Source organism: Chenopodium quinoa, unplaced genomic scaffold, assembly GCF_001683475.1.
Source record: "Chenopodium quinoa cultivar QQ74 unplaced genomic scaffold, ASM168347v1, whole genome shotgun sequence".
Classification (NCBI taxonomy): Eukaryota; Viridiplantae; Streptophyta; class Magnoliopsida; order Caryophyllales; family Amaranthaceae; genus Chenopodium; species Chenopodium quinoa.
In genome coordinates, this window is record NW_018744420.1 from 750,926 (window position 1) to 778,478 (window position 27,553).

General features: G+C 33.3%; 2 protein-coding genes across 6 annotated transcripts; one reads left to right on the forward strand and one right to left on the reverse strand.

The window, feature by feature from the left end:
• Window positions 1-8,084: 8,084 nt before the first annotated feature.
• Window positions 8,085-14,693, forward strand: LOC110696939. 2 transcript variants are annotated; one of them, XM_021874270.1, is made up of 9 exons: window positions 8,085-8,382; window positions 8,462-8,617; window positions 11,621-11,672; window positions 11,743-11,794; window positions 12,966-13,061; window positions 13,360-13,413; window positions 13,495-13,560; window positions 14,238-14,316; window positions 14,399-14,693. In XM_021874270.1, the coding sequence occupies exons 1-9, from the start codon at window positions 8,317-8,319 to the stop codon at window positions 14,438-14,440; spliced, it is 663 nt and encodes a 220-aa protein (XP_021729962.1). In that variant the 5' UTR covers window positions 8,085-8,316; the 3' UTR covers window positions 14,441-14,693. The 2 variants fall into 2 exon arrangements, with proteins under 2 accessions (XP_021729962.1, XP_021729963.1); XM_021874271.1 differs by having other exon boundaries at window positions 11,621-11,666.
• Window positions 14,694-14,972: 279 nt separating this feature from the next.
• Window positions 14,973-26,822, reverse strand: LOC110696938 (SAC3 family protein C-like). 4 transcript variants are annotated; one of them, XR_002506432.1, is made up of 10 exons: window positions 26,133-26,816; window positions 25,477-25,577; window positions 24,242-24,460; window positions 22,460-22,684; window positions 22,271-22,356; window positions 22,062-22,158; window positions 17,176-17,268; window positions 16,937-17,091; window positions 16,312-16,419; window positions 14,973-15,354 (listed from the first exon to the last, which is right to left on the reverse strand). XR_002506432.1 is itself a non-coding variant. In XM_021874268.1 (9 exons), exons 1-9 carry the CDS (start codon window positions 26,365-26,367, stop codon window positions 15,327-15,329), a joined length of 1,155 nt encoding a protein of 384 aa, XP_021729960.1. In that variant the 5' UTR covers window positions 26,368-26,822; the 3' UTR covers window positions 14,973-15,326. The 4 variants fall into 4 exon arrangements, 3 of the variants coding, with proteins under 3 accessions (XP_021729960.1, XP_021729959.1, XP_021729961.1); XM_021874268.1 differs by lacking the exon at window positions 16,312-16,419 and having other exon boundaries at window positions 16,937-17,007; window positions 26,133-26,822; XM_021874267.1 differs by lacking the exon at window positions 16,312-16,419 and having other exon boundaries at window positions 26,133-26,814.
• Window positions 26,823-27,553: the final 731 nt, after the last annotated feature.

Below are 27,553 nucleotides of genomic sequence, written 5' to 3' on the forward strand. Positions count from 1 at the left end.
CCTCATGATCTGAGAATGTTGTTGCAATATTACTACATAATTATACTTGAGAACACGCTGGATAAAGTACATATGCTTAGGCAAAGACATCTTGAATTAAAGGCATGCATATTGAGCAAACCTCCTACCATAATTGATACTTCATTCACAAATGTTGGTGGTTCTTCAGTTCATGATTGGGCCTATATGTATTTAGGTTGGATATTACCTCCGCGTGTTCTTATTGGATGGCGTGGAGAACAACTACGTCGGGCGAATGTAATATATGCTACATTAGTTGCTGCTTGTTTGGAGAGACTTTATTTATACTTAATTAACCCTCAATCTTAATGATACGGGATTATCCATGGTTCTTCTCAAGTTTACTTAGATTGTGCTTACATATTTTTACTGGTTTGAAAGGGGTTTTCATAAATTAAGCTAGCGTTAGGAGTGTTAGTTTTAACTTAAGTTTGAAGTGACACTCAACTTATGTATCCATATTTATTTTTTTTATTTTTTTTGTGCTTTTTGTTCCTTGTATGTTGGTAGTGTGTTAGTATGGTTTTAATATTATTGCATTTAAATTTAACACTAGTTGTTGACCTGGCCCCGGTTTATGAGATTGAAATTATGAGGGATTGAACTTGTTAAAACTAAGAATGACCTATTTTTCTTTGCATTTACAACCATCTTAAGTTAAAATTTCAATCCTCATTGATCTCCAACTAATAATTGGAGTATATATATATATATAGTTTCATGTAATTTAATAATATATTAATATAATTTGTTTCATGTTTGTTGAAATATCCAATTACAAAATGAATAATAAACTGATAACCTTTTATAATTACCAAGATACTTGTATCTTTATTTTCTTTTATCTAAATTTTTGTGTGACTATGCATTGAAATTTTCTAATTTTATTTTGTAGTATGGCAGTCAAAGCTATCCTGGAGCTTAGAAGAAAATTTTCAACACAAGCTCAACCGACAATTTTCTTTGCTTTTGTACAAACGCATGGGAAAATTTTCTCTTTGTTCATGAACACAAAACTGCAAACCCAAAAACCACCACATTGGGACCTGAGTGAGTTTACAATTCATGGATTCAAGCTTGAGCCTCCCATGAGATTTTCACAATTTGCATTTTAGGTTCGTTTCAAAACATATATAACTAGTAGTAAATATGATCATGCCATGATGACAGGCTATATGTACTGATTGAGATGTTTGGTGAATTATTCTTATGCTTTGTGAGTAAATCAGTTTTGCAAAGCGCTCCTAGCCCTTTTTTTTTGGGTATTTCAATATTTCATTCATCTCTTCCACATTGCCAAATTAATTAGTTGATAGCTTGAGCCAAATTGTACTTGCTTCCATTTTATTAGAGCGGTTTTTATTAGAGCGGTTGTTCAATAACTAGTCCTAATTAGCATAATAGTTGGAGAGAAATTTAACGCATATATGGAGTAAGATATATTTCATTACTAATATTAATAATTAGTAAAATATATTAATATTTGTGGTTATTTAATTACTAATCTAGTTTTCATTCATATATACGAGGGGATCTTTGAAGGCGAAAATTTCTCAAAGAATGAAGGAGAGTTATATAGCATGAATGTGATACGTTATTCCATTTCAGATTTTCAGGTTGATATTTCTTATTGCAAAATAGTTGGGGCATATTTTGGGGTGAGAATGGGTTCATGCGAATAAGCATAATGCTTTGATGAAATCCTTGTATCTAGATTCGACATGATTATCATTTCTCATACCTCACGAAACTGATTTCAATCAAACCGGATAAAGTCTTGAAACCCTTGAATAATCAAACTCGTTCTCGTTCACGTTCTCGTCCTCCAATGGGGTAGGAGTGTTAGAGCCTTTATTAATATCATTAGAATCCTTGAAACCCTTGTTTTTTTGGTCGGTTAAAGTGGTTTCATCATCTAGTTTTTTGTTCTCTATATTAGGCCCTTGAAAACACTTAGAAACCAGCCCCTTATCCTTATTATATTGCTTCTCAATCTTATAAGCAATGTGACAAGCTTCATAAAAATTTCCTGGTTATTTTTTTGGAAATTTTGATTCTAATAATCCCACCTTTGTCCGGTTCGCTGCTAATAATCCCACCTTTTGATTATTATCTAATAATCCCACCTTTAGGGGGCAATCTCTTCTAATGGTCCCTAACCTGTTGGTGACCAATGTAATGGGTTAATATGCCACGTGTCACTTTGTGATTCGTCGAAATATTTTTTATATTTCTTTTAAAAAAAAAATTTAAAAGTAATTTTTTTTCCCTTTCCTTCCTCCTTATCGTTTTAAAAACAAAAATAAAAAAATTAATTTTTTTTTCTTACCTCTTGGTGGCCAAGGAATTTTTTTTTTCTAAATTTTTTTTTTTTTTATATTTCTTGTAAAAAAAATATATTTTTTTTTATATTTCTTTTAAAAAAAAATTTAAAAAGTAATTTTTTTCCCTTTCCTTCTTCCTTATCGTTTTGAAAACAAAAATAAAAAAATAATTTTTTTCCTTACCGCCTGGTGGCCAAGGATTTTTTTTTTGTTTTGAAAAAAAAAATTAAAAAGCAATTTTTTTCCCTTTCCTTCTTCCTTATCGTTTTGAAAACAAAAATAAAAAAATTAATATTTTTTCTTACCTCCTGGTGGCCAAGAAATTTTTTTTTTCTAAAAAAAAAAAAAAAAAAAACTTACCCAAACAACAAGTTACCGGTCATAAGGGACCATTAGAAGAGAATACCCCCCAAAGGTGGGATTATTAGCAGCGAACCGATTAAAGGTGGGATTATTAGAATCAAATTTTCCTATTTTTTTTATTTAACCCCATCACAAACTTGGACATCTATTATTCCTCTTCACCCTTGCGATCACATGTCAAGGACAATCTCTCAAACACTTTAATGTATTTTCAATAATCATAAATCTTTGTTTAAGTTTATTAAATTTATGATAAGGTCTTGCTTATATGTACGAGGAAGAAATTTTTTTCTTGAGTTTTTTAGTTAGGACCCTGATTTGTCTTCCTCTTTTTTCTCGCGCCTTCTATTAGATTTGATGGTTTCATAAAAGTGAGAAGCATGCTTAGAAAGTTTAAGAATATCATAAGACACAAGCATAATTATGTTATAAGAAATCCTAACCAAAACTGGATTACCAACATGAATGCTAGTTTTGGCATTATTAATTTAAGAAAACAAGAAACAAACTACAATTAAAGAAAACAAACTGAAATTTTTAAAGAATGAAAAATAATGATTAAAGTGTAAAATAATAACTTTGTTAGATGTTACTTATGTGATTGAGCATGTGAGGAATGTTATGAATGGATGGAGTCTCATAGCATGGGAAGAATAGATGATGGATGGGAACATGTTTTGAAATGCTCCGTGTTTCTTGAATTGGTAATCCTAAAATGCAATACAACCCTGGGGGAATGTCAACTGCAAATTATCCTATTAAGTTAAGGATGTCAACTGCAAATTCGTTTACTTTCAAAGTTGACATCCTTAACTTAATAGGACAATTAATATATATTTCTTGTTTTATAATGTTAGAAATCACAGCTTAGTGAAAAGTTACTTCAACTTCTTGCCCAATTATCAATTTATATATCCTTTTGTTAGTTTTGCATTTTGGTTATGATTACTTTGTTAGAACTCACTACTAATATTTCTTTGACTAGTTTTGAGGACCCCTGCAATCCTTTACTTCATAGTTAATTAGTTTTGCTCATTTGGGTCATTTTACGTTAATCTTATTTGATTCATTTTTCTTTACTTTTAACATACTATACAAATTTGATAATTGATACCCTTAATAGTAATTTGTATATGTTAAAAAATTGATTTATTTGAATTATAAATAATTGAGCTTAATCATACATTTTACGAAATACTTAATAACATTGGTTTTATTTACATAGAGTACTAGTAAAAACATGGTCTTTTTCTTCAAAAAAAATATGGTCTAATAATAGTAATTATAATAGTGCAAAACAATAATTTTGCAAAGGAAAAAAAATACATATTATTTTATTCTAATGTATAAGTTTCGGCCCCCTTGAATTTTAATTCCTGGCTTTCACCCTGTATTTCTGTCCCATTTGAGGCTCAATGTAATTCTTCCCCACCAATAATGGTGCGAAGGTTGTTTGTGCGAATGTGAAGAGAGGAAGGTGACGATAGAAGGAAAAGGAAGAAGGGATCTGTCAGTGACAAAGAAGATAAAATGATGGTTTTTAGAAAAATATATCCAAAATAACATGTGATATAAATGGAAATTGTTTGCCATTTTCCTTCATTTCCTTTCTTATACCTTTTTTTTTTCCTTTCCCCTTCATGAATGACTGAGATTTTCAGTCGGCTTGATCGAATAAAAATTACTAAGACCGGGAGGGGTCATGTTTGAGCATGATTATACGAAATTAAATACGTAAATTAGTTGCATCATGTGATTAATAGATCGATAAAACTTGTATAGCTCAAATTATTTTTAATGTCATTATCACATTATGCCTTTTATTACTGTTGTTTAATAGTAGAGGCGATATGATGTTGTTGCATACTGTATTTTATATCAATTTTTAGTGTAGAATTTCAAGAGATGATCTATTGTACAAGTAATTTTAAAGTAGAATTATCACATTCAATATGATGTACACAAAGAAATGACAATTATTGTGACATTGTGCATGTATTTATTAATAAATCAATTTTTGTTCAAAATTATGAAACAACTAATAAAAGCCTCCAAACTTTCACAAATGGAGTTGGTTCTAACCTGAACCTAGAATATGCATAGAATACATACGAAGAGTTCATCAATGGGGAATCTTTTCTTACGGACTTGGAGAACACCCTAGAAATTCCTTCCCTTTTAAAATACCTATTTTGCCCTTTTTAAAATACAAAATAGGAAATTCTAAGACATTATTGCCACCGTGATAACGACTAAGAAAAATATCAAAGACACACAGCGGAAGGCTCAATTCAAAACCACTCAAAACAAACCAACTTTAAAGGTCAAACCAAACAAAAGTAAATTCAAACCAAAGCCAAACGAAGCCAACCTACAACTTGGAACCATTGCAGGCCCTTTAAAAACTCAAACCGGATCTTTAAAACATTGCATTGCGTTAGTCTCATAACCAAATATATAATAATTAAAACACATAAAACATATTATAGTCTTATAGAAACTGGTAGAATATCCAAAGAATATTTTCATCCTAGATATATACGTTATAAATATTGATCAATGGAAATCACTCTAATCAAGGAGTTTTATATTATCTTACAGATTCTAAACAAGATTCGCTCTTCACTCATGCCCATCATGAATATGCTTCATCACCTGAAAGACTGAAAGGCTTATATTTACTTTGTCCCCACTACTCGCCATTAGAAATGCGTCGTCGTAGGGCCAAGATAAAGACAAGGCCAAACAAACATACAACACACTATCAGCAATGCTAAGTACATAAGCGTAAATGAGTCACACTAACATGCTTACATCCTAGCATCACACAAATTACCTTCTTGAACCTGTTTCCAAGCATACAACATACAACTCATACAATAGGCAAGTATAATTGCTTATTTAATTTGATTACGCATCAAACGAGTTTCCCCCCTAACCTGCCCCAATAGAGGGGTACTAACACGGGAGCTAATCGTGCCAATATAAAAGAATCACTCGTAAGTGGTGAAATCCTACACATAATAAAAAGGAAAATACAGTGTCTAGTACTCCCAGTAGAAGTTATGATCAAACATAAAGTCACATAACTCCCCTTATATGTTCATACTCAAGGTATATACGTTTCAAGAGTTTTGGTACGTGGTATCTTTCACTTCGTTATTTACACATTTAAACTAGGTGATGACTCTCAAATCATAAAACAACCAACATACATAATTCATTCAAGCAATCAAACATACCAATTTAATTCTTGAATAATTAGTGACCACATTTAATTTAATGTCGAACCCTTTTTAAACTACCTCAGTGTAAAAACACCTTCAGTGCATGTAGGCACCAAAAATCCTATCCCTCGGTGTATAAACACCTTAAGTGCGTGTAGGCACCGAAATATAAATTAATCCTCGTGTACTAAGACACTTAACTTGCTCAATCCCCATGCTTATAGCATCAATAAAAATTATAAACCATAATAAAATTCCCTTTTTATATTCCAAACCAAATTAAACATTTAGTTTAATTAAACATGCCTTCAATCATACCAATGATAAAAGTGTGGTCCATATACATTATTCCAACATTATGAATTCCATCAATAATTCATCTCAAATAATTCAAGTCTCACAAACCAATCATCAAATCAATCCAACCAACAATTACAATCAATACCTAAAATGATACTAACTTGGAAATAATTACACAAGTCCTAGCATGCTTCTGCACGCTTTAATTATTAGCGAGTACGCGAACGTACCTCAAATATGATCTCAAAATCGTCATAACTGCACGAAATCACTCACTTGGAAGTCTTCTACAACCCACAAATACAAAGAGACATTAATACCTATTCAAATTAAATTTCAAGCAATATATACACTCCTTAAAACACTTTTAAACCTTCTAAAATATGCTGAAATTTAATTAGAACCACCTATTTTTCTTGCTAATTAATGGGTAATTAAAATCCTTTCAAGAATACATTATTTTATCCTCTATATAAAATTTCAAGCAATATTAAAATCCTTAAACTTGCTGTAATTTAGTTTAAAAAGATTAACTTCAATTGTATTAATCAACCACAATCAAATTTCTTCAATAACATCAAATTAGAAATTCAGGGTTTAATCAATTTGGGGCTTTTTCAGACAAAACCAAATCTAAAAATTATATGTATATTAAACATCATTAAGAACATCTTAAAATAATCACACAACACCCACAACAATAATTAATTAAAGTTAAATTAATTTAAAACAAGAAGAGTTTTTTTTTTCTTTCTTGCACACGCATACACGCACGGGGGAGGGCCCTCCATGTCGGCGGCGATTGATGTTGGTTGTTGCAGGTGGCGGTGGTCGGCCGGTGGATGGCAGGGTGTGGTGGCCGGCCACTGTGTGTGTGTAGGTGGCATGTGTGAGGTGAGGGAGAGGGGATTAAGGAGGAAAACTAAGAGAGATAGAGAGTTTACCTCTTTGGATTATCACCTTGGGCAAAAATCTGATTTTTGCGTTAGGGTGAGTATTTATACTCCTCTAATCCCCCCTTGACTTTCCCTTTTTACCTTTAATGATTCCCACTTCCACTCAAATTGGTCCTTTGACTTTATTTAAAATTCTTTTGACTTTAAAACTCCTTTATAAATTAAGTATGCCCCAAAGTTTATAAATATAAAAATAGAATATTTTCAAATCCATATAAATAAATAATAAATGGGTTTTTAATTTAAATACTCATTTTTAAATATTAAACATATCGTAAATAATTCATTTCAAATTATTTAAATACGTTTAAAATAATAATTTAATTTATAAACTGTATAAAAATACGGGGTATTATACTGCTGTTGCCGGCGACCGATGCATAGGTGGTGCGTGTGGTGTGAGTGGGGAGGGAGGAAAATATATATATTGTATATATTAACAACCTACAATTGGTTTCACAAAAAAATAAAAAACAATGTAGATACAAATTTTGTATAAAAATCAAATTATTAATGTATTCAGAAAATAAAAAAGTCAAATAATTTATCAAAACGTTATGTTTTAATGCGTATATAGGGAAAAACACTGTGTATAGAGTGTATGGTTGAGTCTTCAGTTGAGTTTTGAGTTTTCAAGACTCCCTTCAAGACTTCACTTCAGATTTTGTAACACTCAATTTCTTAAATGCATTAAAAAAATAAAATAAAAAGTCTTGTTTTAAGACCAGAAAATTAAAAATTGATGATGTCATCCTACGTCTTAAACCATGTTCAATTCACCTTAAATTTCAATACAGTAAAAATAATTTCTCTTCAGTAAAAATTTGTGAGTTTAAAAAAAAATATAATAGAGAATTAGTAAAATAATTTCAGTTTAGCAAAAATAATTTCAATTCATTAAAATTAATTTCAGTTTTAATTCGACAGCAAAAATAAGGTGAAGTGAACCGGACCTTAAGCAAATCTTGCTCTAAAACCGCTACTTAACATACAATTTTGTCATTAGATTTATCCATATACCCGAAAGAAAATCATCGTTTTTGTATACTCAATCAATCCCTTGTTGCTCAAAAAAAAAAGAAAAAAAAGAAAAAAAAAAAAAAATCAATCCCTTTATTCAGTTCCATGTCAATGTCATTCTCAGTGAACAAAATCTGCTGTAATTCATTGTGGCCGTCACCTCACAATAAGGTATTTTTCTCATCTCTCTTTCTGTTATTTATTTTTATTTTTTGTTTATGGAAATGTTGAAATTCTGTTTGAATTGTAGAATAATTGGGTCGTGTGCAAAAAAACTAGCAGTATGATAATGCAGAGTCACTGGGTTATAAATTCAGCAATACCCCATCTCAAGCTTAATCACAATTTTTCTTGGAATTATCATCACCATTTTACACTCCATTCAATTAATAACGGTGGTACTACGGTGAGTTCTTGCCTCGAAATTACATTGTATGTATCATTTTTATAAAATTGTGGTAATTCATGGTGATGTATTGGATTTTTAGTTTTCTTGAATGTCATTATGTTATACATGTATTAATGGATAAAAATAGTTTAATTGTCACAAGCCTGGATAAGAGGAGGGTTACGGTAGGCTTGTGGTAGCCAGTGTAAAACTTTGTCACATCGCTTCACATGAGCCTCAATGATTGAGAGTAGTACTAGGATGGGTGACCTCCTGAGAAATCCTCATATTGGTTCATGTAGATTAAGGCGTTCAAGAAGAAGAAGTTCTTCCAAAACCCTTAATTGTGATATTGTGTATGGTTTGTTTTTGTTTGGAGATTTACAGCAGTTAAGCATAACACCCCATGTAGTACTTTAAAGCGAATTTGTTGTGCAAAGAGTGTGTTATGACTCGTGGCCGCCTGCTCGGCAGGGGACAGCTCCTCAATTGTGAGTCATTGCCTTTTCCTGATCCAAGAAAAATGTTTTGGCTTTTGGGTGGCCCTATTTCTTGTGTTGCGATGGAATTTTTGTTGATGGAAGAGTTGAAGACTAGTTTAATGCACAAGTATTGATGAATGAGGTGAATTTGGAACCATCGTTATTAGCTGAGCTAGGTGACATTAGAAACTATAAGGATGAATGAGTACTTGGAGTGGAAGTTTGCATTTGTGTAACCATGATGTCCTTTCTTCTGGTTAGTTTGAGTGTTTCTTTGTCTAATTTTTGCCGTTTATTAGTTTGGAGTGAAATTGCAGTGTTGCACTTCTAGGGTTAGGAATTTCACATACTTGGAATCTATGAAAAATAACTTTATTTTAATGCGGAAATTGTTTACTAAGTGAAGATTAGCTTTGCATTTCTTCTAAATTTAGCTTGCAAGTCCATTCTTAAAAACTAAAAATAAAACTGCTGAACCAGCCATCTTTGAGCTACCAAAAGTGAGCTTGAGAAAGTTACTTGGGTAAATGGTATTTGCCATTCTTCTCGCTGCTATTCTGTTTAGTGAACTTAGTAATTCTGATGAAAACTTATTTAGCCTGAACTCATACAAACGATCAAACTTGTTTGAACTTATTCCAATGATAAAATTTAATTAACTTATTAGATCGCATCAGAATTTTTTTCTGAAGTTATTTAACTTTATTAAGCTTATTAGTCCTTGTTTGAACTCATATGACCTTTTCTTTGGTTATAAGAAATATAATATATTAACAGATGAAAATTGATTATTCAGAAAGAGGACAGACTGTCCTTAATCAATGTTTCAGATTACAGATCATGCCAGTTTCTTCAAACTTCCCCAATTGAATGACTGTTTAATAGCCTCAGTCAGTCATAGTCCATAGAGACCCTAGATAAGCTATTATGTCTCACACAGAGTATAAAAAGTGTGCCTTGGCACACCTAGGTGCTAGGCGATTCAGGTAGAACGTTTTTTTTTGCTATAGGCAAGGTGCACCTGAGTCACGCACAAGAGTTGCACTTCAGTCATTTTTTATTTTAATGAGGCACACTGAAGTGCACCTGGTGCAGGCCGCGCAGCAGGACCGTTATTGCTTTAGTGCTCCTTGAGCATTATTATAAATTGGTGTCACACCAACTCAAAAGATAAAGCTCAAATAAAGATACAGGAATTTTGTCCCCACCAAATACACCAAAAAATTGTCACAACAGCATTGCGCAATTTGCGCCCACCACAATTTATCCTTGTCCACCTCAGACTGCATAAAACAAAATTATAGCCAATCGACCACCGGGAAAGGGAAATTCATGACTATTGATACAAGACAAACAAACTTTCCCAAAGGTGACTTGCCATTTCATAATATATGGAAGAGAAGTGAAGATGACACAGTAGCTCATTTACAATTTGTTCTAGTGATTTGTAAAAAAGAAGTCATCAACTTGCTGGACAGTTTTCTCTCATTTCTTTTTGAAGTAAAAACTCTTGATTTTAGCAATTTTTCCGTTGTATCTCTATCGAATTAAATAAGTAAACGGGTGAATGTAAAGACTCCAAGGATATGGTTATTTGCTTCATCAATGAGATTGAAATTTTAATCAACAACAATATTAGAACCTTAGTCTCAATGACGGAGTTGGCTGACCACCAATTGATGATTCAAAGCCTCCTATATTAACATGAGGTACATATGTGCTTACAATAATTACTATCTCTAGTTACACACATTAACCATTTTCTCATTGACCTATCTCTCTTTTAATATACCTCAATCATATCCTTTGCTAGCCGATAGTTGTGATAATACCAATTGTTCCTAGTTTTATCAAGCTTACCACAGCTTATAATTTCAAGGTGAAACAACTTTGGTTCTATATTCTATCTACTTAGTAACAACAATAATCCCAAAGACTTAGTTGGCTACATAAATCAAAATTTTAGACGTCCACTAAGTTTTCTCTTTCTCCATGCCCTTTATAATAAGTGTTACAATGTATATGCTTTTGTAAGTCCAATTTTATATATCATACCTATCTCCTTCCATCCAAGTCTTCTTTAATCTCCTTCTAAGATTCTTGTGATCTCAACTCTTCACTTTCTTTATTGTTGCACCTTCTTGTGATCCCAATTGGTTCGCCCTTGTTCAATCCTCAATGTCCAACTCCAACTTTCCTTCAAATATCTTCAATCCTAATTCTATCCCTTGAGGTATTCCTTGCTAACTTCTTTATCACGAGGAGGAATGAATACTATGATGGCCACCTCATATGTTATCAGATCTTCGTTGGCATACTCTTGCCATATTCATGGTATACCAATGTCAGACATGGGTGTGGTCCTTCAAATTTAGAGAAAACCTATGGAAAATGAGATGTATCTGTGTTGGAACTTGGATGCTATATCAGAGGTCAACACTTTTGGCAATTTTGAGTAATGCAGATTATTTCTGCATTTACTTCTGCACGAACTTGTATCTAAAGTAATTGGCTAATGCATCGTCATTCTTTTTCTTAGGCACATGGCTTATCAGACTCTCAAAATTATTCAGCAGAACCTGAAGGTACTAGTAAGTATTTTAATTTTATATCTATTCTTTTTGGGAATTTGATTTACTAACATCAATTTTAATTTTTCAGGCTCAATGGAAGGGAATGATGGTCGACAAGAAAGATCACTTTCAGCCACCAAGTACTGTAGTTACTTGCATTAGAAGTATTATCTGTCAATAGTAAGGTTTAACTTCTGATAAAGTAATTTGATAGGTGTAGTTTAATACCATGCTAGTATAGATCATAGACACTATCCATGCATGTAACAAGTAACTGCCTACTACTGCTGTGGTATTGCTCACTTGCTCTTTTTGAAGCTGCCCATTATAGTTCAACCTCGACAAAAAATTGTGAACAAAATTTGTTAGAAAGTGAAAGTTCTATTTGTTCAGGAGTCCTCCAACATTGTGTTTCTTATGTTACCATTTTCTATTGAATTTTTTTCTCCAACATTTAATTTGATTCCCTTTATTCAGATAATCATCTATATAGACTCTATTTTAACTAGAATGACCATTAAATCCAAATGAAGTATATATTTGCTTTGATGAGAAACCATAGCATCCTGAGGTATTCAGTGTTGTGCTGTGACTTGTGAGTAAATTTACAAGGAGGTATGAAAGGTCATCATAAGATTTATGACATCAATTGCTATAAGTAGCTGACTTTCGTGCATATGCATAAATATGGTTGATATAGGAGAATTCACTCGGCCTAATATTTGTTACTTCTATGTAGCTATGAGGTGTGAGTGAAAGTCCTGAGTCTGTCAAGAAATGATATGAAGTCTGAATATCCTTGCATTAGTGCATCTGATTCTATCAGCTATAGATTCTGTAGTGTAGCTAGGTGTAATGGTTGTTCTTGTGAACAGAGGAACTGAAGCATGCTCCAGTGCAGTGATCGAATGAATCTGTTTATGCTTTCCTTTTATGCTTCTAAATATTAGAAGTGAGTTTGTTACTGTTATGCACAATTTGTACTTGCTTAATGTATGCACTTCAATTCCATTTTTCTTGATTCTCACATACTGTGTATTTAAATTACATATTTGTAGGAGAGGATAAGAGAGAGAAGAGGGAAGGGGAAGATATTCCTTCCTACTTTTTTTGAACTTTGGAAGGGTTTTGTTCACTAATGAAGGAGAGAAAATAGAACACTCCTATTCCTTTTCTCTTCCATTATCCAGTCTCCAACATCACTAGAGAAAAATTATTCCCTACTCTCCTTCTCTCCAAATTCTCTCATCTGAACAAACTACTGTAGGTTAACTTTTTCGCTGATTACTAATTATTGTGCAAACTTGACAGAATATTGGAGCAGTTGAAAAGATATGGAGCTTCTGGAGTACTGTCATATGGTCTACTGAACACAGCCTATTACCTTACTACCTTTCTCTTGGTGTGGTGAGTAACTAGAAAATAAAAGTGTTGAGTCTGTTAGACTCTCAGGGAATTTGTGTATTTCTGGACCTGCACATTTCCTATTAACATAGGGCACATACTGGGTGGTGGTCGTCAAATTGGTTCCTTAATTGTAGCATCCCTGCCTATTTGTATCCTGTTCTTGGAAAAGTGTACCCTTGGGAGATGATGCAATATTTTTTTAATTTTTTTTTTTTTTTTTGGGGGGGGGGGGGGGGAACTGAGTGCAGTTTGTTGTGTTGTGCAATTGCTTACATTGAATTTCCACCTGTTGCTTCAGGTTCTATTTTGCTCCAGCACCTGGAAAAATGGGTTATCTTGCTGCTGTTTCAAGGTAACTGCGTGTTATACCAATAATGTTTCATTCCGATCAAGTAATTATTTTCTAAAGTCATTTTACATATATTGGATGCAGATTTCTGAAAGTAATGGCCATGGTTTGGGCAGGAAGCCAAGTCACTAAGCTCATAAGAGCAGCAGGGTAAGCTATCAATTCTACCGCTATATGATTAGCTACGAACTAGTAACTTAGGTTGCTAAGAAGAACTTTATAGTAATACAGCTTCATAAATGGGACAAATAAATACTTAATAAACTGCTGCTTTTAATATTTCCTTTCACTGACAACGTCCCAAGTAGTTGCTTGGTCCATTTAGTAAAGCTAAACACTCTTTCCATTTCCCTTTCTCCAAAACTCATATTATTTGTGAACTAAAACAGGGTGTCATCCAGTTTCCATCACTCTATGTTCATCTGGTAGAGTTGACGGTAAGTTGGTAACTAGAATGATAGTGATTAGGGATCAGACTGGAAAGAAGGGATATAAAAGGTGCAAAGGCTAAATTATGCTGTGTTTATGTGAGTTGTCTAACGTTGTAGAAGTAAAGAGAAATAACAACCTTATAAGCCTAGGGAGTTGATCTTTCCATAGCCAATTGATTTAAGTGATCTAAAGTCTTCTCTCAAGTAAAAAGAAGTATAGATAAGATGTGATGTGAGTGTTGGACCATTGTGTGTTCTCTGTATGGGTGCATTGGTTTGCAATTTATGCCCATTGCATATGTTTTTAATGCATGCCTGGATATCTAGATATTCCATACACTACACAATTGCCCCATTTACATGTGAATTTATCTGACATTATTTACTTGATTACAGTGCCCTTGCCCTTGCACCACTTGTAGATAGGGGATTGTCATGGTTTACAGTCAGATACAAATTTGAGTCACGGGGAAAGGTTAGCATATCACTAAATTATGTTGTGTCTTCTATGTTGGCTGCTTAAATTACTGAACTAGTGTTTTTGTAAATTTCTGCAGGCTTTCTTCAGCATGACATATCTCTGCTTTCATCTTTGCTGAATCGAAAAGAGCTATTTCATCTTTTCTTTGTAAAACGGATATCTATATTTAACTTGTAAAGAATTTTACCAATTGTAATTGAGTTGATAACCACCCGGTGATTTTGTTATTCTCTTCCTTTTGTTGGAGTAAATTGACTCACTTCTGAGTCATGAACTGGTTTCCAGGCATACTGTCTGAGCTAATGCTGTCATGCTGAGTAGTTTACAAAATTACAAAAGCTAGTTACGAGCAACATCTTTTGAGGCACTCATTTTTGGACTCATGCAACTCAGCTTGCTTCATACTACCTCATATCATATGTCATTTTTTAGGTAATATTTTGATCCAAATACAGTACATCTCTTGCTAGTTAGCTCTGGATTCTTAATTCAAAAGGACTGTGATATAAAATTAAAAAACCTTCTCCTAATGATGAGTTTGTCTATTTTTCATGCTAATTAAAAATTTATCTCACCTTCAATTCCTTTTGATCAAAAGTATCTGGCAGGAACAGAACACTGCCTGTAGAAATTGAAGACGCAAAAAAAAGTAACAAACCAAAGAAATCCTCCCTTTATGAATGCCCCATAACATTCGATTAAGAAAGAAAGAATAACATGTCTTTTACAAATTCGGACTTTGCCGGTCTTTCGTAGTAGATGAAAAAATTAGAAGACTGAATGCCAGCTCAACTATGTTGAACCTCCCCTACAAGAATTGTTTGTCCCTCCCTTCTATAATAACTTAATACAAATTTGAAAGTTTTGAAAAAGTATCCAATATTCCATCAAGATGAGTTTCTTTGGTAATGTAATTGGGTTTAGAGCATCCTTATTGCGGATGTTGCCCAAAATTTCTCCCTCCTTTCTTTCTTCCTCCGCCTCATTTTCTCTTTTCTCTTACATCACTTTTCAATTGAAACGCTTGCATCCCTGCAATAGTAAACAAGGTATTAGACTTGAACGTTATGTGGGTAAAAACTTTTCAAAATAAAACAAGAGGAAACATCACCCAAGAATGTGAATACAAAGTACTCCAGGAATGTGGAATGCATGGAAAGAGTGAATGAGTGTAAGGAAAAAAAAATGAATAAAGTAAAAGAGACAAGAGGTAGGTGAATAACTAAAAAGTGGATAAAGCAAGTGAAAGATTATAAAATGCCATAAACAGTGTGGGGTATGAGGGTAAGATTGTAAAAGGGATCTTTCATTATAAGACTAAAGTATAAGTGAGTTGAACTTTTAAAAACGAATCAAATTGAAAAGTGGGATAAACTTTCAAGAATGGAAGGAGTATAAGATACCAAATATCACAAGTCACTTTAGCACGTTATTGGAATAGGTCTCCTTAAAAGTAGGAGTATGTAGCACAGAAACGGCTGCTTCAAGTCCCACCATTTTTGGGCTTCATTAGCACGAAAACAAGAAGACCTCGGATACTAGAAGTTTCCGTGCTTCTTTCGATGAAAGGGTAGTCAAGGAGATTGATCATTCACTTCATCGAAACTCATAAGTATTCCAAATAATCATTCAATAGGAAAAAAAATTAGTAAGACATGTTTATACTAAAGATAGGGTTGGGCATAAAAAGAAAAAAAAAAAAAAAAGTGCATCATGTATTCATATAACATGGTAGTTAGCTAACAACAGATAACAAAGCAAAAACCTAACGCGTTTTGAAGTGAGGATAGCTTAAGGGAGAGTAAAAGAGGTCATAATTTCACAGGGAATCAGATAGTTTAATGCTAACCATATAGCAATATGATTGATTGATTTATTATTACCTTTACAACAAATTAGCAATAAAACTGTGCCATTTATTGGCATCTCAAAGCGAACTTCATTTGCAATAGCACTACAACAGGAAAATCCTAAATAACATGTACTTACTACAAGCAAATTGGATGTGGGACAAATATGCCTGTGTGGCCAGCAACAGTATAGATTTACATCCTCAGTCTACACAGCAACCCAGTTTAAATCCTGCTGAAACAGGCTCTGTAAAGCATATATTATTATATTGTTATTGTCCCTGTAAAATCAATATAATTAATTTCACACTGACATCTTTTGGAAGCAGAATTTTCCAGTTACAGGATTACCTCACTCTTTGTATTTTAGACAAGCACCACACATTGATATCAGATACAGGCTTACTTCAAGTTGGCCACTTCTTCCGAAAATATAAGATTAGCACATAGGGATGCATAACTTAAGTCAACAAAGCCTATAGTGTCAAAAGTCCTATTTTCCTCTTCTGAGCAAAAACAATGTGAGTGAACAGTTGAGGTATGTGTGTGATTACCCCCCCCCCCCCTCCCCCCAATCACATCCTCCTTATCCTCCTCCTCCTCCTCATCTTTAGGAGGTTGCTGAAGGAGAAGAGAGGAATTCAAACCTTGTGCTTAACTGAAGATTCTTATAAAATTAAGGTATAAGAAACAGCCATCATCTGAACAGCTCAATATGAAAACATGGCATTGAAATGATAAAAGTAAATGGCAGAGAAACTCACTTCTCCAGCAGCTCCAACCACGGGAAAAGATTGCACTGAAATCCTCCCTTGGGATGGGAAAATCCAGTTTGCTTGGTGGGTAAGACCTTATTCCCCATATCATCTTGGGAAGTCTGCAGGCCACAAGCATTGCAGAAGGTTTCCAAATCCGATTCCTGACAAATCCAAATTTCGGTGTTACTTCATATAACGTACAACTAAAAAATTTTAATAAACAAAAGATATTTACCAAATTCTACCTTAATCATCAGGATTTTTGAAAGAGACGTTAATGGATAAGGATGAAGCTTGTAGCCACTGGAATTTATACACGCTACAGCAAGTGCCCTAACCTTAAAACAAAGTGAAACAAACTCAATATAAGAACTGTAATAAAGTTTTCAGGAAGAAAAGGAGCTTAAAAGCAGCATATACCAAATCTCTTTTGTTTGAACACTTAGTTAAATAATAGCTACCCACCTTGGCACTTGTTATACATCTACCAAATAACATTTGGAATAATTTTGTTGAAGAAACAAATAGATTTAACTGGTCTCTCACAAAGGATTCAGGCTATCAAACGATTAATCTCTATAAGAAGTTTGGATTATCAAGGTAAAGGAATCTTATCGATATTATTGGAACTAGGAAGTGTTGGAACTTTGGAAGCCAGGGCCGGCCCTCTCCCAGTGCAAACAGACCTATTGCACAGGGCCCCCAATTTTATGGGGCCTATTTTCAATTAAAGCCCAACCAAAGTAAAGAAAAAAATCAAAAGTCAGTCATTCATTCAACGTACAGTACATCATCGTTATCTCCGCAAGACCATTTTCAATATCAAACTTTCCAAATTCCAATCTCCAATTCAATTTCATTACTTTGAATATGAAATTTCCATCACTTTTTCTATTCCATATCTCATTCAATGCTAAATTCTTATTAACCTTCTTATTTTACCCAAAAATAATTAGTAACTATCTCACCTTCCTCTTCCAATTTTCAATGGAAGAATTAATTTTTCAGTCTTTACCATAACTTCTCTTGATTTTCGTTTATTATCAAACGGCTAATTATCCACTATTCCTGTGACTGTTGCTTCTGCAGAAAAAAGCTTTTCTTAATTGAAGCTGTTGAAAACGTACTTGCGATCTACTATGCTACAAGAAAGGCTTAATGAATTAGCATTAATAGCGACCGAAAACGATCTTTTGGAGACGATACAATATGAAGACTTGGTTGATGAATTTGCTTCCAAAAGTGTCAGTAGAAAAGCTCTTTTTAAATAACTTGAAGGTTTAGATTAGCATGAAGTTGTATATGATGTTAATTTTTCATATAATAGTCTGAGTACATAAGATTTCTTTTATGAAGTATATCTATATCCTTGTAATATGATACTATTTTTGAAATAATATTTAAGTATTATAATTTTTTTCCGTTAGAGCCCCATTTTATAGTTTAGAACAGGGCCCCGAAATTTAACGCGACGGCCCTGTTGGAAGCACTGATATTAATAAATCGAGAAACAATAGTAATAATACATGCACTAGTTTTGGAGACAACAGGATATTTTATAACATTTGCAGGCTTGGAGAAAAAAACACATCCTTTGGAATCGATATGCATCCTCATGCGAAACTAAGTACCAGTTTTTAAAATTTCAAGATTTTCTACCTGTGAGATCTACAAACCTAAAGTTAACAGGTTGTGAGCAATAAGCATTCAGAACAGCTAAATTATAAGGACCAATTAGGAGCTTCAAACTGCATATAGTGGTACTGTGCTTTGGAGGAGTAGTTGGAATTAAATTAGAAGTCATTGTTGAGAATGGCAACCTGTCTTAAGCCTAAGGGCCAGAAAATGGAAATGCAAATGGAAATGGATATTAAAAATTAAGTAAGAAAAAGACAAAGCAGTAATACTTTTTTTTTATTTTTTATTTTTTTATTTTGGACAGTTTTCACTTTATAGAGATCAAGCAAAAGAGAAGTAGAGGTAATCAGTGAATAAAAAAGTGCGCCTATGCATGAAGCCTAAAGCAATAGGAATCAAGCATTTTATTGAATTAAGAAGAAAAAAATGTAATATTTAGAAAGAATTCCCAAAGCTAACAATTTCCTGCTTAAGATAACTGACCAAAACCCTAATGAGAAAAGAGGAGGATAGAGAGGGAAAAATACATAAAGGTCACAATATACAAGGTATATCATATGTTTTCTTTAAGACCATGCTTGATCAGGAAGTAATAATTATTACAAACAGCAACAATTCCAAAGCCATATTTTCCCAAAAGGATGAGACTAGCATGAACTAGAGTCTCACCCGTGAGTTCATCTACAGAGATCCTTTTCCTCCATTTACTTCTATCTAATGCAAAAAGCTCTTGCAAACCTTCTTCATGTCATATTTAACTCCTATTATCCAACTCATCTTTGGCCACTCCGAATTTCTTTTGAAATCTCCACTATTCCAACCCTACCTTCCTCAATGGTGCATCTGCTCATTGTTGACTCAATTGTCCAAATTAATGTAGGCGATTTTCCTTTATATTATCCAAAGTATCTGCAAGTTCAACTTTCCTAGAAATATCTACATTCATAATTTAATCCCTTAAGGTGTTCCCACACAACAATGTTTGCTACACTCAATCTTCATAATATGATCCTTTCTCAAATGCCCAACCATTTTATAAAGTTGGTCCAAGTGTTGCCCTATATAATTTTTCTTTAACCATAAATTCAAGCTAGGATCGCAGCATCGCACAATAGCCCATCTGCTTTAAGCCATCTAGACTTGATTAACATCTTCATTTCTTTGTAAAGTTAATTTGACGTACTTAAAACATCCACTATCAAGTAACTCTTTGCCTTTTTTTTTTTTTTTTTTTTTTTTTTCCGAAAGTCATATGACATCTACAATTGAAAAGAAAACCTCACTAACACATCATATTGGATCAAACAAAACTTCTCTTCAATGAGACTACGATCATTAATAATAAAAAAGTATTATATATTTGACAATTCTTCATGCACCCTTTCTATTGCAGTTTTGAGTTGATTTTTGGTTTAATTAACTGATTATAAAGGAAATTTGACATTTTTCTTCAAAACCAAATGAATCCCCTTCAACAAATCAATTAGTACTATACTACGGAAAAACAACTAGACTTACCATAATTCCATAAGGGAGAAAAATAGAAGCTAAAACACATAAATTGAATCTATAAAATAAAATATTAAAAAAAAAAAAAGTTGACTACTTCCAGGCTTCCAGCCTAAGATGACAAATATACCAAAACCCTGAAGAAAAGAGGAAAAAAGAGACAAGAGATGAAGGAAGTGTGTTCTAACTTCTTACGATCTAATGTCACAATTGTCTCTATTTCTCCCACTTTGAACATACTAGATTGGAATTCTGACTTTGTATATTGTACAAAAAAAAAATATAACAATGTAAAAGATAAAAAGCTTGATTTTGATTGATAATGGCAAAAAGGGTTTAAAAAAGGATAGATTAATAGCTTTAGGCTATTACTCTAGTTTGAGAAATTGAGGCTATTACTCTCTTAGTAACTTTGGTTACCACTCTCTCTCATTCCACAATACAAAAATCTCCTCAGCATAAACTACTACCTATTTTATATACTCAAGCATACTACAAGGAAATAAAGGATAACCTAACATTAGTGAAGTTTGTCTCTACTGCATCTGGGTATCAAGCCTGAATAATTGTTACTGCTCCTTCCTTAGTGAATCATTTATTACCTTTGTCCACTAGTGCCTTGCTGTCCCCTAATTCTCTTGATCATTGTTGCTTGCTCCCTCCTCCTTAGACATGTGTCACTTTCACTCTCTTCCTCCGAGTGTGAACCCATAATGGTGGCTGCAGCTTCGGGTCCATTATACTTATGTGGCAGCCCCATTGTCCATCACAACTAACTAATAATATATCATCCGCAAAAAACAAACACCACGATATCTCGTGCTGGATAAACCATGTTATGCAAAACTACTGCAAAGAGGAAAGAACATTAAGAACCTTAATCCTCTATATCTCCGCCAATAGATTTCACGTCTCAATAGATATCCTTATACTTACGTGGTATATCTTTTCCAGTTATTGCCAACTAAAACACTTCTCTTAGTAGCTTGTTATATGCTCACTCTAGTTCGATAAGGACCATGTGCAAATTCTCCTTTCTTTTCCTGTAATACTTCATTCATGGTAACATAAGATGAATGGCTTTTATGATGACTCGTAACTAATTCTGGGTATAAACCTTTACTAATTCACAAAAATACTAGTACATTTCTTAATAAAGTTAATATACTCCCTCCGTTTTTTTTTTATTTGCATCACTTGGTGATGCGCGGAGTTTTAGGAGAGTAATATAATATTGTGAGTGGGTGAATAATTTATTATAGTAAAAGTTAGATGGGGACCATGAAAAAGAAAGAATGTGAGGGAGAATAAATATTTTTATTATATAAGTGGGGACCATGAAGGAGAGTGAAATGATAAAATAATTTAAGTGGGGTTTAAAGTAAGAGAGAGAAATGATTAAATATAGTATAAAGTTACCAAATAAGGAAGTGATGCATTTAAAAAAAAAAAACCCCATAAAAGGAAAGTGATGCATTTAAAAAATATGGAGGGAATATCACCAAAGTGTTTTTTCTCCATAATTTTGGTCATGTATCTCCATCACTCTAGTTTCTAAAAAAAAAAAAACAAAAAAAAAAAAAAATTAAAAAATTAAAAAAAAAAAAAAAAACCCTTATATTCCCATCATTTCAAGAATGGATTAAAAAATGCAAACTTATTCACAAAAAGACAACACCTTTGCAATCAGCAAAGCACCATAACAAATGTCCAAATTCAACAATTGAACAACTTCAAGAATTCATGATCCATTTGGAATGCAATAATGAATAAGCACATAATTCCATCTATTCAATCCTTTCAACTACTTACCATCCCTGACATGAATTACTATTTACAACGCCATTTTGGAAAAAGGTTTATAACCATCAAATATTACCTATGCCATCTTAAAAAGTGTTTTATAATATTGGAAAACAGTGCCATATTGAAAATCATTTATAAAAAAAAAAACCAAGGTAAAAGATCTTATCAAAGTACCAACCTCCATGATGTAAGGCTCAATGATGCAGAACTGTAGGTTAGTTGCCTCTGATGCTACAGTGTGAAAGAAACGCCAAAAATTGCCCATCCGAAAAGACCTAGTAAGAAAGGGGTTACAATAAAAGTAAATTTAATGAGACAGTGACCTTAAACAAATAGGCCATTGGTATAAACAATGAGTCATATGTTAGCATGGCAAAAAGTAAGTACCTTAACACTGTTCGCGCAAAGCACATCTCCTTTGAGCTAACAATATATGAAGATAGACGAGAAAACCACAAAGATAGAGACTCGCCCTATAGATTATATCAGCTGTATTAAAAGTCAGTATAATAAACCAAAGCAGAAAACTGTAACAATCAAAATCATAGCAAGAGTAGCATCAAAGAAGAGAGCAACCGTTGAATGGCTATGAGTCTCAAGATGAAGGAGGACATATAAAGATCGATATTCAGCCTCATTGTCAAAAACAGAATCTGAAGTGCGGTTGATATCATATAGGTTATATAGTGATCCAAGGCACTTTGTGAGCTGCTCCATATTAAGATGATGGATTGAAGATAAAGTGGTGCTGTCACCCTCACATCTTCTAAGCTTGTAGTGGGAGGTGACATGAAACCTAATCTGCATTATTCATGATCAATGTAACACAATAGTCAGAGCATCATATTAGCTACCAACTTCAAACAAGTAGTTCATGCCTAAAAAGCGACACAGTAGCCAATAATTATAAAAACTGGCCCTGAGGCGGCTAGGGTACAAGTACAACTCAGAAAACTTGGTAACCCATTATTTCCTATTTTGTTGACTGGGCAAGTCGGCCTCCTTGCTCCTAGGTTAGAAGTGAAGAAGACCTTGAAGGTCAGCTAATTAGTGATAATTTTAATTTCTGGTTCTGCCTGATCTACTACGGTTCTTAAGCTGATCTCTGCATGACATTTTCAGGTTAGGCATGCTTGGGCGATGGATGGCGCTTGGATTTTAGCAAAATTCACTTCAATACTTTTTCTCCACCAGATTTCTATGTGAAGGTTAGTACTTCAGTCAAATTGCATGGCCTGTATTCATAAAGTCCGTTATAGTATAGTGTGTAGTCTGTGTACAATGAAATTGACTTTGCTTTAACTTCAATTCTCTGATTACTGATATGTTATTTTTCGGTCCTTCAGCGGGTTAATTTGCATTTAAAAAAATTAAATAAAAGACCTTTTGGACAATATAAGAGACTATAACATAATAAAATAAGCAAAATGGAACACTTCCTTTTTTAATGAACTTACCAAAATTTTTACAGGGTTCCCAAAGCTATATTAAAAACAGGGAATACATTGTTATACAAGTTTAGCCATATGTACCCAGCTCAACAACTTTGCTTAAATGAAATGCTAAACACCAAAGATATTCTTTTGCACATCAAGGTATCATCAAAATTCTCCCTGTACATGGTATCCACTTTTACCAATGAACAATTTGGCAGTAAATATCAATGATATACCACATACCACTACGAGCACATGCATGAATTCAGTGACCTATTTAACATAATAACAACTAAAAGTGAATAGTCCGCCAAGAGTCTGGATTTAATGATCCCACAAAAAAAAAAAATTTCATACTGCTATATGATAGATATTGGTATGATACGGATTATTATGCAATCATTGACCAAAACAATATGAAAGGGTATACATATACAAGATTTTATGCCGCTGGGGTTGATAAGAGAAATAAAGGTGCTACTATATATCATAACCAAACCACATGTTCCCCAAACTAGAGCAAAACATTGCTCCCAAAATTACTTGTTAAGGTTAAAGTTTGAGCCAATCTTTCCAAGTAAACTTCTCTGTCTTTGAGACCCTTAGGAAGTCCTCCACTCATTTGTTATGCCAGACTTCATTCAGAAGTCAACGCCCACAAATGGTGATGAATGCTATGTTTGAGCACTTGAGCAGCAACCCTGAACTAAACTAATGGTTCCACATAAGTTTTGAGGTAGACAAGGAAAAGTATAACTATGCTATTCACTCATACTGAATAATACTATCCATTTAAGGGGAGCTCATAACATGAATTCATTCAGGTGTTCTAAGCTTTTCCTAATCTTCTTTACGCACACAAATCTATATGTGCAGTTGCGCACTTAAAAACGAAGCATAAAAATGAACAATTATAGCATACCATTTTCTCGTACATGCAGATCACTTTATCATTGTTGATGTTCTGCATGCTGAGATCTTGCCTAATGGACCTTGTCCTATCAGAGATGAAATCATGAAGAACGAGAAAAGAATGTTCAGATGAATCCAACTTCATAAGGTAATCTAATGTGTCCTCCAAAACCGGCAGAGGGCGTATATCTGATGCTTGAACTTCCTTCATTGAGATAGTTCTGCAAAACTACTGAGAAAAAATGGGTTTCATACACAAAATGACTATTATGATAAGTTTGTCAACTATATTCACAACTTAACAAGAGCAAATTTTAAACAGACAAAGAAATAAAACCTCGTTTACCATGTAAAAATTCCTAAGGAAAAATAAAAATAAATAAAAATATTTAAAAATGCCACTTTCCATCTCTTGATACTCAAAACTTGAATACAACCTACTAGAGACTAGAGTACTAGGCTACTTGTCCAAAGAAGAGACCCAAAAAATATTAAGTCAACCATAAGCAACCATAGGCGGAGACAAAAAAAAAGCACTTAAAAAAAAGGTGGCATAGTACTCCCTCCATCACATTATATAATACGAAGTACATGTTTTCTTTTTTAGGTGTTCCAAACTGTGTGTTACTAATATTTCTATTATTATCTTACATAATTCTATCATAATACACCTACTTTTTTACCTTTTCCATACAATATACCCCTACATTTTCACAAATATTTGTACCATCAATTATTTTTTACCCCTATATCCAATACTTCATTACATGTCATTATTTACTGTTTTTTTTTTTTTTTTTTTTTTTTTACCTTTTCCATATAAAACAATCCTATTTTTAAATATTTTATCCACTCCCTCTACTAGTCTACAACCCTTAATTTTCATGAAAAATGAGAAAAAGCACTATATTATGGAACAAAGGGAGTAATAAGCATAGAGAGAAAGCAATATATATCCCTTGCCTCAGTAGTTGCATGGGACATTAACAAGGCTTGTTTACTTGTTCAAGTACAGCAGATAGTGATACAATAAATGAAAATACATGTTCCATGTATCTAAGAGATTGAATTACATAAAAGTTAAGCATGAATAACCTTAAATACTAGTTTTCAATAATTAGAACTTTGACATAAAATTCTCCCTCCTTCAACAGAAAATCCTGGCTCCACCAATGCAACGAATTTACAATTCAAAAGGACAATCAATTTCACTTAAACAACAATAGACAAAAAGTTTTTGTTTACCTTTTTAACAGCGAGGATTGAGGACGATTTCGACTGATTTCCATTCAATCTTTCAAATACAGCTAGATCTCGAAGCTGCTCACGCTGGATTCTCTCCTTTTCTGCCCAAAACAAGCAACAAACATTAAATCACAAGCCCTTCTGTCTCATATAGAATCAAAATAGAAAATTCAGTAATCCAACCGAAATCCAATTTTCCCAACACTTGACAATCAAAAAGGAATTTCATTGTTCTAAAAATCTTTACCTTATTACTATTATTTTTTAAATCAGTGGATTTCCAAATTATTTCATTGATTTATAATCCTTTCAAAATTCAACAAACTATCAAGTATAACCTATAAAAGGATTTAGCATCCAATTCATCTGCTCTTATTCATAGTGATTCACAAACCAATGAAAATAACTCCTATGCAAAATAAACAAACATCAAAAATAAAACATGAAAAAATTCAAATATGAATTAAGAGTCTTAGAGAAACCCCGGATCAGAAAATAAGTACAATTCAGCACTTCAAAATAAAACATGAAAAAAATTCAAATACAAATTTAGAGTCTTAGAGAAACCCCAGATCAGTACAATTCAGCAGAAATTTATCATAATCCTATAATTAATTAATCAAAGCAATGAAAAAAAAAAAGTGTATAATATATACCTGGGCACATAAAAGGGCAAGTTCCAACAATACAGTGAGCAGTGGTATAATCAGTATCTTCTTCCAATGGAACTCTTTGGGGTCTGTTAGAGATGCGATTCCAATTGGGTTTTGGGCCCGAAGTTCGGGTGACATTGTAGTGATGTCTGGAATTAGAATTAGAGTATGAAGATGATGAAGAAGAACGAGAAGATGAAGTTGCAGGATTTTGGGAGGGATAATGATTTCTGTTCATTGTAACTCTTTAGGACTTTTTTTCCAAACTAAAACTTTGTTAACAAAATATTTTGTATAGTGTACTCGTTTTACCAAACTAAGCTTTTGGAGTAAAACGCTGTTTTCGGACAGCGTTTTTACTGGTTGACTTTTTTTTTTTTTGATTTTCTTAATTTTTGATTTCCTTAAAAAAAAAAATTCAAATGTAGTAAAACGCTGGCTGAAGCGTTTTATGTGTTTAATGAAACGCTGCCTCAGTCAGCGTTTCTTTCGTTGCTGTAAAACAGAGGCAACTTCCTCTCTTACTCAAACTCCCCCATTTCATTCCTCTCAGGTCTCACCCAATCTCTCCCTCACTCAATCTCTCTCTCATGCAACCCAAATCCCCCTCCCACCAGCGCCTCCCTTCGACCACCGCCCGTCGACGACCGGCCGCCAACTGCTCCGACGCCCCCTCTCTTCACTTCCTTGTCGAATTAGGTACTTGCCCCCTTTCTCTTAGGTTTTTAAAATCTAGGTTTTTTATAATTGTTGATTTTTTTTGTGAATGTTAGTGTTGATAATGTTGAATTGTTAGTGTTGGTAATGTTGAATTGTTAGTGTAGATAATTGTTGAAAATGTTGAATTATTAGTTTAGATAATTGTTGATAATTGTTGTTAATGGTTGATAATTGTTAGTTTTTGAGTAATTGTGATAACCTACATTGTTGTTTAACAATGGTGATTTAGGGCTTCTAAGTTGTTGTAATTTGAAAAGTATGTACATTGTTGTTTAAATATGGCGATTTAGGGATGAGTTAGTGCTTTTAAGTATAATGTGTTTTGGTTGTTATGTAGAATATGGCTGCACAAAATGTTGTGTTGTTATGCCGGTGGGGAGGTGAAATTCTGTTTAATGGACCCCGTGTCGAGTATAATGGAGGAAATATGGAACCACTAACACTTGAACCGAACATGACTTTCAATGATTTGATGAACGAGGTTCATAGTAGTATTGGTTCAAACCCAAGTAATGTTGAACTAAACATTAAAATGAGGTTGGAGACTGGCAATGAGATTCAAGTGTTACCTGTTTCGACGAATAATCATCTGAAAGCTTTGAGGAGCGTTGTTGCAATGAAGAGTGTTCCCACTGAGATATATGTAGAAATGGTGCCTATATGTACCAACAAAGTACTCGGCCAGAACAACAATCTACATATAT